The sequence below is a fragment of the Lynx rufus genome, unplaced genomic scaffold, assembly GCF_022079265.1.
Source record: "Lynx rufus isolate CCGP_SWC_20201006 ecotype Redwood Valley unplaced genomic scaffold, mLynRuf1.p SCAF_2, whole genome shotgun sequence".
Lineage (NCBI taxonomy): Eukaryota > Metazoa > Chordata > Mammalia > Carnivora > Felidae > Lynx > Lynx rufus.
The window spans coordinates 191574951-191587829 of record NW_025814834.1 but is presented as its reverse complement, the minus strand read 5'-3'; the positions used below and the strand labels follow the sequence as shown (position 1 = coordinate 191587829).

General features: G+C 43.9%; 1 protein-coding gene across 5 annotated transcripts in view; it reads left to right on the top strand.

Moving 5' to 3' along the window:
- The window catches only part of CAP1 (cyclase associated actin cytoskeleton regulatory protein 1), a 28596-nt gene extending 15730 nt beyond the window's left edge, over positions 1–12866 (top strand). For 2 of the 5 annotated variants that reach the window (XM_047084822.1, XM_047084821.1), the window contains exons 2-13: positions 154–275; positions 876–979; positions 2394–2471; positions 4465–4608; positions 4710–4795; positions 6135–6240; positions 7407–7584; positions 9648–9832; positions 10284–10407; positions 10532–10614; positions 10939–11082; positions 11681–12866. In XM_047084822.1, the coding sequence (XP_046940778.1) occupies positions 164–275; positions 876–979; positions 2394–2471; positions 4465–4608; positions 4710–4795; positions 6135–6240; positions 7407–7584; positions 9648–9832; positions 10284–10407; positions 10532–10614; positions 10939–11082; positions 11681–11764 (1428 nt within the window). In that variant the 5' untranslated portion in view covers positions 154–163 and the 3' untranslated portion in view covers positions 11765–12866. Of the gene's footprint in view, positions 1–150; positions 276–875; positions 980–2393; positions 2472–4464; positions 4609–4709; positions 4796–6134; positions 6241–7406; positions 7585–9647; positions 9833–10283; positions 10408–10531; positions 10615–10938; positions 11083–11680 lie in introns of those variants that run through there. The other 3 variants (XM_047084823.1, XM_047084824.1, XM_047084819.1) reach the window with 2 other exon arrangements.
- Positions 12867–12879: the final 13 nt, after the last annotated feature.

The following is a 12879-nucleotide window of genomic DNA, read 5'->3' as shown; positions in this document are numbered from 1 at the left end:
TTGCAAATATGTTCATCTGTTTTTCATCTGGTTTTATTATTAAATGATTCTGTTCTTCCGAATTGGCATCTTCTTCACCCCGTGAGTATTCTGTCTTTTCTCCTTAGGTGCTATGTACTATTAACACAAGTGACATGTGATCTCCTTTAGCAGGTCATACATTATGGCTGACATGCAAAATCTGGTAGAAAGATTGGAGAGGGCAGTGGGCCGCCTGGAGGCAGTATCCCATGCCTCTGACATGCACTGTGGCTATGGAGACAGTGTTCCAAAAGGTAAGCAATATGCAGCACAGCAGAATACTTTGAATGAAGACTCTGTCTTGGCCTGAAATTTTTCTGTCGTAGGGTATTCTCTCCTTTGGAGCTAACTTCCCAAAATGCTTAATCTGCTAAGTTCATCGCCTGTGAACAGATAAGAGAGGAAGTGACTTGTGCAGGGAGGCCTGTGGTTATTTTAACATAAGAACTTCCTGCTTGTGTGATATTTCCTGTTCTTTCTTTAGCAAAATGACTCTAGTGTAAGTCGAGTGACAAGTGGTATTAAAACTCTGTCCAAATGATTGGCAAATTAGCCATTTTGTATATGCACCAAATGAATCATAGAATGTTAGAGCTAAAAGGGAGATTGGGGTGTTTTTGTTTTTGTTTTTCATTTTAATTTTATAGATAAAGTCAGGCTCAGGGAGGAAAAGGAACTTAGGGTCACACAGGCAGTTAGTGGTGGTACTGGAACTAGAACCCAGGTTTCCGGACTCGTGTTCCAGTATTCTGTTTACTGTATTACCTTGCTTCTCCACTTTCATGTGGAAGTGCTTTTTAAAAATCATCTTTCTGGTGCATGACTGATCCTTTGTGGTGTGTGTCTCTCTCTAGCAGGAGCAGCTCCATATGTGCAAGCATTTGACTCACTGCTTACCGGTCCTGTGGCAGAGTACCTGAAGATCAGTAAAGAGATTGGGGGAGATGTGCAGAAACATGTAAGGATGTATTGCCCCTTTTCCCCCTCTTTTAAGGACTGGTGGTGGTCTTCAAATCCAACTCCTTCTTGGTATAAGAGTCCCTTGGCTCCTTCTCTTTTACCTTCACTGAGGAGCTCACTCCAGGCACTGGAACAGTTCCTCAGATTTTTCCAGGCCCTCTGCTTTGATCACATTTACTGGGTGGGCTTCTTTTATGCAGGTAACTTGCTTGGTGCATAAACTATGGCTTGGTTCATCTCTATAGTGAGAACATTCTACCATTCTGATCCCAACATGTTATATAACCAAGCCTAGGGTGGCTTATGCAAAGGAGTCATAGTCATGACTTAGCGTTTATAAAACTATGCTCGATAGTTATTAGTTATGCTAATGTGAGTTATTTTCACACTTAGCTCACAGCAGGAATGTGAAGTAGGCAGTGACAGGTGCCTCTCCACCCACCTCCCTTCATATGCTGCCACCTACATCGTCACCACCCCCACACTCACATATATATTCTGTATCTTTCTTTGGGACCCAGAATCTTTCTCCTAGTCCTGAACGGTCCTCTGTAAGCAATAACCATGTTTAGGATCTTCCTGACCCTTCAGCAAGACTGGTTGCTTGATCTTTGGAAGGTCTATTTTGAGCCTCTCCTGTGCCATCTGTTGGCAGTGGTGTTAGCTCTAGTGAGTGGGACTGGGACTTAGATTACAAGAGTGGGGGCTTGCGTTTTTTACTTTATGCAGTTTGTCACATTTAAAAGATTTAAAAACACGTATCACGTACACGTTCTAAAAATGCAAATCTAGAAAAAACAGGTTACCTTATTTGAAATTTTCTATTTAGATAGTGCCTGTAGACTTATGTTTCTTAAACTCCTTTGACCATGACGGTCAGGAAGAAAAAATGTATTTGTGACTGAGTCAGAAGCTTCACAAAGCAGTCTTACCTACTTGCATGGCACTCTTTTTTTTTTTTTTAAATCTGTGAATGGGTCATGACCCAACCTTTGAGAAATAGCTATAACCTAAAGGAGTAAATACCTTGGGAATTCGGGCATCAATTTGGCCTTTGCCTTGACTTCCACCTCTAGTTTTTGAGAAAAGAGCCTTTTTGGTGATGTGAGACAAGAGGGATTTTTCAGTGCCCTTCATATCGCACTGCGTGTACACTTGCTAACTTGATTTCATCTAAAGCTGACCCTAATTGCCTTCATTTCCCGGATATGTATCCCTGATTAGTTGCCACGGGAACGGTGGTACCTGTAATCCTTCTGCCACTCCCTGGAAGTGGAGTACCTGAGGAAAGCAACAGGAAGTTCCCGGGTTGCTACCAGACTACATGGAAGTGGAGGTTTCGGGTTCTTCTTATCAGGACCCTCTCCAGTTGTAATGTGGCGAGAATAACTGATTCTTCTCCTTTCCGGCAGGCGGAGATGGTTCACACGGGCCTGAAGTTGGAGCGAGCTCTCTTGGTTACAGCCTCTCAGTGTCAGCAGCCAGCAGGCGTAAGTTCACTGCTACTTGGTTTCCTTGTGGCTTGATGCTCAGGATGGGTTGAGAGGTTTCTGCCAAGTACGGCAACATGCTAAAATGGACCCTCAGCCTCGTGTGCGTTCACACCAAGTCCCAGAAGTAGTCAGACTTAAAGTGCCATATGAGAATGTGCCATTCAGTATTTATTGGACTCTACTGGTTTTTTTCCCCCCATCCTTTTTACTTGGGACTATAGTTACTCCTGGACTTTGCTGCTTCTCTCAATAGACAGCCTTTTTTAACCTCTTGGCTGAGGCCAAATTCATCATATTGTCCCGTAAGCCCTTGGGTCAGAGAGTAGTTCTCTTGCTTCACTGTGACTGGGCTTTAGTAATGCTGCTGTGGAGACCCTAAAACTCCTAAAGTACTGCTTCTTCCCTCATCTTTCCGTGGTGGAGATCTCCCTTGAAGTGTACTCCTACCTCAAAATTTTATGCTACCAAGGTGTGAGAATCAATTAGAGGAAATAGATTTTTCTCACAACCAAAGATTTTAGTTTTGTTCTATTTCTTTGTTTTTTAAGTGTTTATTTATTTTTGAGAGAAAGAGACAGAGTGAGTGAGCGTGCACGCGCTCCAGGGGGCATGGGTGCAGAGAGAGAGAGAGAATCCCAAGCAGGCTCCACACTGTCAGTGCAGAGCCTGACATGGGGCTCAGTCTCACGAACCACGAGATCATGACCCGAGCCGAAACCAAGAGTCAGATGCTTAACTGACCGAGCCACCCAGGTGTCCCTATTTCTTCTTTAGGCATTTGGCTTTCCGTGGCAGAGAGGTAACGAAGCAGGTCTTCCTGCGACTCTTGTGTTTAAAACCCCTGGACCCTCAGCATGCCTAAATAATATAAAAATAGTTTAAGATAATGTTAAATATATTAGACTTTAATTCTTAATCTGTCTTGAATGGTTAAGGCATTTTTTCGAAACCTTTTCTCCAAACCCGCACTTTCCACAACAAATCAGGCAGCTGAGACACAATTATATTTCCCTTGTTCTAGACTAGGGATTGATAAACTACAGCCTGCAGGCCAAATCTAGCCTGCCATCTAGTTTGTAAGTGAAAGATTTTTGGAACACAGCCATGCCCATTCTTTCAAGTATTGTCTGTTGCTGCTTTATGCACTATAATGGCAGAGTTGAGAAACTGTAGCAGAGACCATATGTCCTGCAAAGACTGAAATAGTCGCTGTGTGGCTGTGTAGAGAAAGTTTGCGGACTCCTGTGTTAGACTGTTTTCATGCTGTGATCTGAGAATGGCAATGTTCAGGAAACTGAGCTTTGGAGAAAGGGTAAAACATGGAAACACAAGATTCATCCATTTTGCTAAGCTGCCAGCTCAAATGCCAAGCCCTCTATTTGCATTTGGTTCATCAGATCTCTGCTCAGCAGCTGCTATATAGCTAGCAATGTGTGAGGGTTGTAAAGATTATAAAAGAAGGCTGAGACAAAGCCCTGGTATTTGAAAAGTTAATGAGAAATTTTGAAAAACATACTCACGTGGATCCACTAATAGTTTGTGTTGGTGCATGATAAGGTGCCAAAATTGGTTATGCTGACAATAAAAGCTATAGGAGGCCAGTGTGGCTGGAGTTGAAGGGCTGTTCCTCATGAAGTATAAGGAATATTTGGATAAAAAGAAAAAGAAGAGACCATTGTGAGTAAAGGCTCAGAAATGAGATAGTATCTCCTACTAGTGGGGCAGAAAAGAGACCAGTGGCTGAAATGGTAGAATTTTGTGGTATAGATGAAGTAAGGGTCCTGATCATGAAGAGCCACCAGATCTAGCCTGAGGAGGGTGAGGTGAGGAGCAGTGTTTTAGCCATATGAATCTGTGCAGGATGAGTACAAAGTTTATTTGGGTGTTCATTATACAGCCCATGAATTCTTGCCTGCAAGGTCCGAGTTGACAAACGCGTAAAGCTTTTGTGGAAAGACTAACCCGAATCTTCCCCTGCATCTCTTCCTAGAATAAACTTTCGGATTTGTTAGCACCCATCTCCGAGCAGATCCAAGAAGTGGTAACCTTCCGGGAGAAGAACCGAGGCAGCAAGTTGTTCAACCACCTGTCAGCTGTCAGCGAAAGTATCCAGGCCCTGGGTTGGGTGGCTGTGGTGAGCAGCGCAGCTTCCTTGGGAGGGAAGGGCTGGAATGAAAGAGGTAAGGGGACATGGCTGGAGAGGCTCTGAGTCACTGACCGCTGCTGTTTCTCTAGGCTCCCAAGCCTGGTCCCTATGTGAAAGAAATGAATGATGCTGCCATGTTTTATACAAACCGAGTCCTCAAGGAATACAAAGATGTGTAAGTCCAGCCTTTTCTTAAGGGGTACAGGACACGTCAGCTGATCACTTGCCGGAGTAGCATTTGGGGGTTAAGGCTGTTGTGTTGGTTCTCCATCCCAGGGCTGCTTTCTCAGAAGTTTTATAGATACTGGCTTATAGAGGCTGCATCTGCAAGCAGGAAGTGTTTCTCCTTTCACTTCTGCTTTTTCTCCAAAGGGTTTGTAGAGCCCCTTTTAGTCTTCTCATCCTTACCCTTCCAGGTTTAGGAAGTTTTGTTGGAGATAAAATGGACAAATGCCCTTTAATTTGCCTGTTTAGACAAGGTAGATTTTGTTCCTTTGTTGAGAATTTCTAACTGGCTTAGGGACAAAAGGTTCGGTAAGATTTACTCGGAAATCACCCTGACTATTCACGTAGTCAGGTAAAGTGAGAAGGCAGCTGTCTGGTGAAGCACGTGTATCATGTAAGAGGAGGAGAGTCTCTGTATGTCTAACCACATATGTTCACCAGTCCTAACTGACTTCTCCATTGCTGGTTTTGAGCTGGAGTGACTGCAGGCAGCTATCACTCAGCTGCATAATTACCCAAACCCTTCCTTTCTTCTGTCAGTCATCAGTCAGCCAACATTTGTTGAGTAACTACTGTGAAGGAATAGCTTCGTGTGTGTGAAATAGGTCTCAGAACACCAAGGCACTTCCTTGATCCCTCCTTCCAGCAACCTGGAGTTAAGCATCGCAGTGTTTTGACTTAACCTGCCTTTAAACTCCACACTTCACAGTTGAGCAAATTAGGTCTTATGATAAATAGGCATAAAGTCTTCTAATATATAAGAAGAACCATAATTCAGTGCTCTTTCTATAATCTAATGCTGATTATTTCCTCCAGGGAAGTTTTAAATTTTTGGTGGGTGGGGCATACTTTGACATAAGGCACTGTGGTATAAGGCAGGTGAGTTTCTTGAAGTCCTAGAGTTCCACAGTGATGTGCAAGAGACCTTCTATCATATAGCTTCATGCACAGAATGCCTGCTTTTATTCGTTTTGTATATTAGGTTCTCCCTAAGGTATACTTTGAAAAATATGGTTTTGTTATACTTAAAAAAGTTTGAAGAATACTGCTATAAGAGATAGAAAGAGATATAATCTGGAGTCCCTATCCTAATGGACTTTAGTCTAATTAGGGTAATAGCATAGGTTAAAAAAAAAGAAAAGCAAAGCTCAGTTGTGATAGAAAAGCTGCCATTGAGCAAAACCACACCACAGGTGGGAGGATATGAGCTCACAGGTAGGAGGGGTTCTGGAATCACTATGGTAATGTGCCCTGACTGTCTGTGGTGAGTTTCTCTTTAATTCTCCTAGTGATAAGAAGCACGTGGACTGGGTCAAAGCTTACTTGAGTATATGGACAGAGCTACAGGCTTACATTAAGGAGTTCCATACCACTGGACTGGCCTGGAGCAAAACGGTTAGTGAGCCTTTCTTCCCTCCCTCTATCCCTCCAGGACAGGGGTCCACAAGTTTCTTAGACTTTGGTGCTACCAAGGTCCAAGAAGGAATGCTAGTCTTTACAGTGGAGAGTAGAAAGAAAAGGGGAGAAAAAAGAAAAGTGTGAAGAAAGCAAGGGTCAGAGAAGAATATCCAATTCTATTCAGTTTCAGTACACATGGGTCAGAGATAGTGATTGGGCTGGAGGGGAGCCAGAAGAATGAGTTACATTATCGCAACCCTCCAGACGCTTAAAAATAGAGACAGAAAACCCCTAAATACAAGTCAACAAGTAAAATACTGTGATAAAGATATAGACGACAGAGTAAGAGGGAGTGTGAGTCTCACTGGAAGAGATTGTACTTTCAACAGGTGTTCTCTGATCTGGGACATTGCAAATAGAGAACAGTGAGAAGTGGGAGAAATGGGAATACTGGCAAACGGCATAGCTTAAACAGAGTACATGTAGAGTAAATGTACAGATTGGTCATCTCTGGCTTCAGTTGAAGGAGAGAGTCAGATTTTTAGGATAAAAGGCTGGAAAGGAAGGTTGATTGTGACTTTTGAGCAAGAGAGTAATAATGATCAGACTTGTCCTTGAGAGAGTCTCAGTATATAGGTTAGGGGTAAGGGCTCCTGCTCAGACCATGGAGGTGCTGATGGTGCTAGGAGCTGGTACAGAAGAATTTGCAGAAGCTATAAAAGGTAATAGGTTTGATGAGCTTGAGGGCGTTAGACTCAAGAAGATTGAAGAGTCAAGCTTGGATGGCAATGTCTTTTACTGAAATAGAAACAAGGGGGTGATTGTACAGGTAGAGGAGCAGGCAGGAGATGATGACATCAGCCTTGGACTTGTTGAGGCTGAGGTACTGGTGACACACGAAGTTGATTTGCAAAACTGTGGGTTAGAGCTGGAATCGGGTAGAGGCCAAAGGAATGATGTGAAAGTTGAAAAATGGAGCTGAATTGGATCTTTGGGAAAGGGTAAGAGGGAATAAAACTCTTTTGGGTGTGGATAGGGAGCATGAATCCTAGCGTCAAGGGCTACAGTGGGTACCCCATGTCCTAGAACATGTGTAGGACCCTACTGGGAATGGCACAGAAGGGAAGAGATCATGGCTGTGTTACCTGCCCTTATTGTTCCAGGGGCCTGTGGCAAAAGAACTGAGTGGATTGCCATCTGGACCTTCTGCTGGATCGGGTCCTCCTCCTCCCCCACCAGGCCCACCTCCCCCACCAGTCCCCACCAGTTCTGGCTCAGATGAGTCTGCTTCCCGCTCAGCACTGTTTGCGCAGATTAATCAGGGGGAGAGCATCACACATGGTAAGTGAATATTTTGGCAAGAAGAGTCGGTACAGTAAGTTGTTTGGGCCTGATCTGATCAACTAGAGACCTGATGGTCTGTAAAAACAGAACCCTGGTTTGTGTATGGGAGAATTCATTTGGGTGTCACTGTCCTTCAAGTTGCCCAAAGGGACATAAGGCTGGCTTAAATGGAAATTGAAAGTGGGTGATTATAGTTGGGGGAAGCCCTCTGCCCCATAAGCAGATGACTTAATATTAAGTGGCATATATAGAGTACCCTAGTGTGCCAAGGCATGGTGCTGGCAGTTCACCCTAGAGCCTTTTCTGTGTTACCACATGCTTTCTTTGGGAAGTCATCCTGGGGGTGGAGAGGGGGGCATATATTAGTCATGGAAATTTGCATAAGAATTACCAATATTGGGGGGTGCCTGGGTGGCTCGGTTGGTTAAGCATCCAACTTTGACTCAGGTCATGATATCACAGTTCATGAGTTTGAGCGCCGCATTGGGCTCTGTGTTTGACAGTGCGGAGCCTGCTTCGGATCCTCTGTCTCCCTCTCTCTCTGCCCCTCCCCAGCTCTTACACTTTCTCTCTCTCAAAAATAAACATTAAAAAAAAAATAAATATAATTACCAATGTCAGGATAGAGAAAGTTGACACCCTTATATATAGAAGGTGGAAGTCTAAATTATACAGCCCTCTTCTAGGAATCTACCCGTAAAAATATCTAAAATAAAGACCAACTACTGTATATTATTTGCAGTAGCTAAAAATGGTATAACAACCTAAATATCCAACAGTAAGAGAAATGGTTAACTGTGGTATATCCTCTTAATGGAATACTAAGCAGCCATTAATTAATGCCTTTCTTTGCAGGGAACCATGCAGTGTTTAAGAAAAAATCTAGTACTTATACTACAGCCACAGGGAGTAGTGGAGCTGAAAGGGCCAGTCAGTATTCGTTAAATAAATTGGGCCATGTTTAAGAGGAAGACATTTATCTGCCTACAGTGGGAAGGTGATAGTGGAATCTGCTCCTTAAAAAAAAAAAAATTTTTTTTTTTTTTTTTTTTTTTAAGAAACTAGGTTAGGGGCGCCTGAGTGACTCAGCTGGTTATGTGTCCAACTCTTGATTTTGGCTCAGGTCGTGATCTCATGGTTCTTAGGACTGAGTCCCATGTTGGGCTCTGTGCTGAAAGCGCAGAGCCTGCCTGGGATTCTCTCTCCCTCTCTGTCTGCCCCTCCCCCCCAATACATAAACAAACATTAAAAAAAACTGCAGGTTAACATGAGAAAGTTTTTTTAAATGTTAACTCGTTATGGGGCGCCTGGGTGGCGCAGTCAGTTAAGCGTCCGACTTCAGCCAGGTCACGATCTCGCGGTCCGTGAGTTCGAGCCCCGCGTCAGGCTCTGGGCTGATGGCTCGGAGCCTGGAGCCTGTTTCCGATTCTGTGTCTCCCTCTCTCTCTGCCCCTCCCCCGTTCATGCTCTGTCTCTCTCAGTCCCAAAAATAAATAAAAAGGTTGAAAAAAAAAATTAAAAAAAAAATAAATGTTAACTCGTTAAACCAAACTTGTTAACAGTGTACATAGTTATAACCAAATAAAAAACGTTTATCAATAGGAAAACTGGTGGAAGGAGATTTCAAATGCAAACACTGAGTAGGAGGTGCGGTAGGTTAGCTGTGGGTGAGGTTTCTTTCCTTTTACCAAATTTGCTTTACTATCACATATTTTTTCTTCTTTTGCTCTAAAAACTGTACATATTTTGTGAATATATATTTGGTGTATGTCTTTCTAGATCTTTTTCTGTGCATTCATATATCCTTTCCTCCCATATGCACATAGTCTGTATTTTATTTTATTTTTTAATGCCACTGTAAATCGTACCTTGGGGTAGAAGGGAAATTCTAAAAGTGCTTCTCCAAAACCTTTGTTTAAGAGAACATCTCAGAGCCCTGGCTTTTGACTTTTTGTTAAGTTTTTGTTAAGGCAGTTAATTCTGAGAACAGAAGTTGGTTACTGCCTCAGCCCAAAGCTGTGGTACGAAGGATGGGCACAAGGCAGCTGTTGTTCTTACAGCCCTGAAACACGTATCTGATGACATGAAGACTCACAAGAACCCTGCCCTGAAGGCTCAGAGTGGTCCAGTACGAAGTGGCCCCAAACCATTCTCTGCACCTAAACCAGGAGTCAGCCCGTCCCCCAAACCAACCACAAAGAAGGAGCCACCTGTACTTGAACTGGAGGGCAAGAAGTGGAGAGTGGTGAGTTAAAAATACCAGGACTGGTTTGCTGTTAAGGTCCGACTTTGCCTCAGGTCACGATCTCGCAGTCTGTGAGTTGAACCCCACGTTGGGCTCTGTGCTGACAGCTCAGAACCTGGATCCTGCTTCAGATTCTGTGTCTCCTTCTCTCTCCGCCTCTTCCCTGTTTTTTTTTTTTTTTTTTTGTCTCTCTTTTTCTGTCTCTCCCTTGCTGTTTTTCTCTGTCTCTCAAAAGTAAATGTTAAAAAAAAAAAAAAATATATATATATATATATATACACACACACACACACACACACACACACATACATATACGTAAATGTATATGGAGCACAGGCAGATGAGTGCAGGGTCTTGGGTTAGATTACAAGAACAGAAGTTTGGGATAGCCTGTTTTGGGGGGTAGTGTGTATTAGTGATGACATTCCTAAAAGCGGTATCTCTTTAACAGGAAAATCAGGAGAATGTTTCCAACCTGGTAATTGATGACACAGAGCTGAAACAGGTGGCTTACATATACAAGTGTGTCAATACAACATTGCAAATCAAGGGCAAAATTAACTCCATTACAGTAGGTGAGTTTTTGTCAGTCCTAGGCTCCGTCCTAGAGCCTGAGAGAGCTGGAACCATATCTACCCTGTTCCTAAAGGTTGTTAAATTTAAAGTTATACTGTTGACCTGCTCCCTTTCTTCTCCTAGATAACTGTAAGAAACTCGGTCTGGTGTTCGATGACGTGGTGGGCATTGTGGAGATAATCAATAGTAGAGATGTCAAAGTTCAGGTAACTTGATATCTTGGCTCCTTCCTTTGGCCCCTGAGGAATTAATTGAAAGACATGGCTGACCCACAGATGTTGCTGTGGTGGGAATCTGATTCTACTGAGTCTGTAAGCTGAGCTGCTTTGGTGGCAGGAGAGGAGTTGGCTTTTACAGCGAGGCCTTTTCCAGCACCCATCCCAACCCACCTCTAGTATCCGGTGTCTGCTGTGCACTTGTGAGCCTTTCATGTAGTTGCTGAATCACGTGAAACAGTGAAAGCTTCTTCCTGAAACTTCCTGTTGTTCTCCACAGCTACTGGGACTCAGCACTTTGGGTTTTCTCTGCAGGTAATGGGTAAAGTGCCAACCATTTCCATCAACAAAACAGATGGCTGCCATGTTTACCTGAGCAAGAATTCCCTGGATTGCGAGATAGTCAGTGCCAAATCTTCTGAGATGAATGTCCTCATTCCTACAGAAGGCGGTGACTTTGTAAGTTCCTTGATCTCTTTGGTAGTATGATCTCAGAATGGGGGACTGAAGATCACTTGCGCTGGAGAAGGCTGGTTCATGGTCATTCGGTACTGAGTGGGTCCAACCTAGCAATACACACCTCGAGCAGCCATAAGTATGAGGTAGTCACATGAAGTAGAGCTCCAGGTTGAGCAGATGCTCAGGTAGCAAAAAGGAATGGGACGGAGTCATCGCCCCCTATTGGACTGGCGCCGCGAAGTCCTGTACCTGCTCACTGTGCCTCACAGGTATAACTGTCTAAGATTGCTGATTCTGGAACAGAAGGAAACAAACTTAAACCTCTGTCTGCCTGGCTTTGGAGCCTTTGTTCTCATTCCTACACCGCTCCTCCAGGACGGCGGTGGCAGGGTGGCAGGTAGTGGGAGATGTGGTGCTGCTGGTTACAGAGCCAGGCTGTTCACTGGCGGTTCAGTTTCACTCTCAGGACCGCCTTGTTGCTCTAATAGTTTAGTGGAAGCAAGCATTGAGAGAAAAGTGTAAGATTTAACCCCAGCTTCTTTTGGAGCTTGGACTTGGGATTTCAACCCATTTTGTTTGTTTGTTTGTTTGTTTCCAGAATGAATTCCCAGTCCCTGAGCAGTTCAAGACCCTATGGAACGGGCAGAAGTTGGTCACCACAGTGACAGAAATTGCTGGATAAGCGAAGTGCCACTGGGTTCTTTGCCCTCTCCCTCACACCGTGGGATAAATCTGTATCAAGACGGTTCTTTTCTAGATTTCCTCTACCTTTCTGCTCTTAAACCGCTTCTCTGCTCTGAGAAGCACAGCTACCTGCCTTCACTGAAATATACCTCAGGCTGAGATTTGGGTGGGAGAGCAGGTCAGTTGATCTTCTGCAGGAAGGTGCGGCTTTTCCCTGTCAGCTCAACCACACCACCAGTCCGTTCTTAAGGAACTGCACACCAGGACTGCTGTGTTTTAGCTTTCAGCCTTTGGGGGTTATCTGACCAACAAACAGTCATTTGGGAAGAATAAAGCGGTCCCCAGGAAGTAACAGATCAGAATGTTCACTCAAGTTCATCTTTTTCTAACAATGCCCACGAAGGTAGCAGAGGCTGGTGTGATTCTAGCTGGTTCTTCTAACCAAACTAACTTTTCACTGTTGACAGGTGAGGCAGGGGTCGCACTGGACCAAAGGCTGAAGCCTGGCCATCTAGCATTCCGAGCAAAATTGATTCCTGTAGGCATTCCTTTTATTCTGCATTCCATCCTGGGTCTGCCTGAACCTGAGAGAGTAGGTTGTCCTGTATCGGCTGCTGGGCAGAGCCCTGCGCCCAGGCCAGTTAAAGGAGTCTTGGACCCTTTCTTTCACTGGGATCCCTGCCCAGCACCTTCCTACAGAGACGACTTAAACAAAAACAAAACAAGACAAAACAAACAAGGAAACTACACCATTCCAAGGAATCTGGAATTCCTTCCTTCTTCCATGCTAGGTGCCTGCCCTCCGTCTTCACTGCCTCCTTTGCCCTGTCATGCCCAACTGCTTTTGGTTTCTGTCCAGGCACCTGAACAAAGGACGAAAATCTCCACTGCAGCCTGGTTTTAGGTCTTGTGTAAGAATCTTGCACAGCATTGCTAATGTAAATTACAGTTTTTCTCTCTAGGACACTTACCAAAATATGCAACTTTTTTTGGTGGGAAGAGAGATTGTCCTGTGACTTCTACCCATTTCCTGAGGCCTGTGGAAATAAACCTTTATGTACTTAAAGTTATACAGAAAATAGAATAAAATTAATACCAAACTTGCTTAGTATT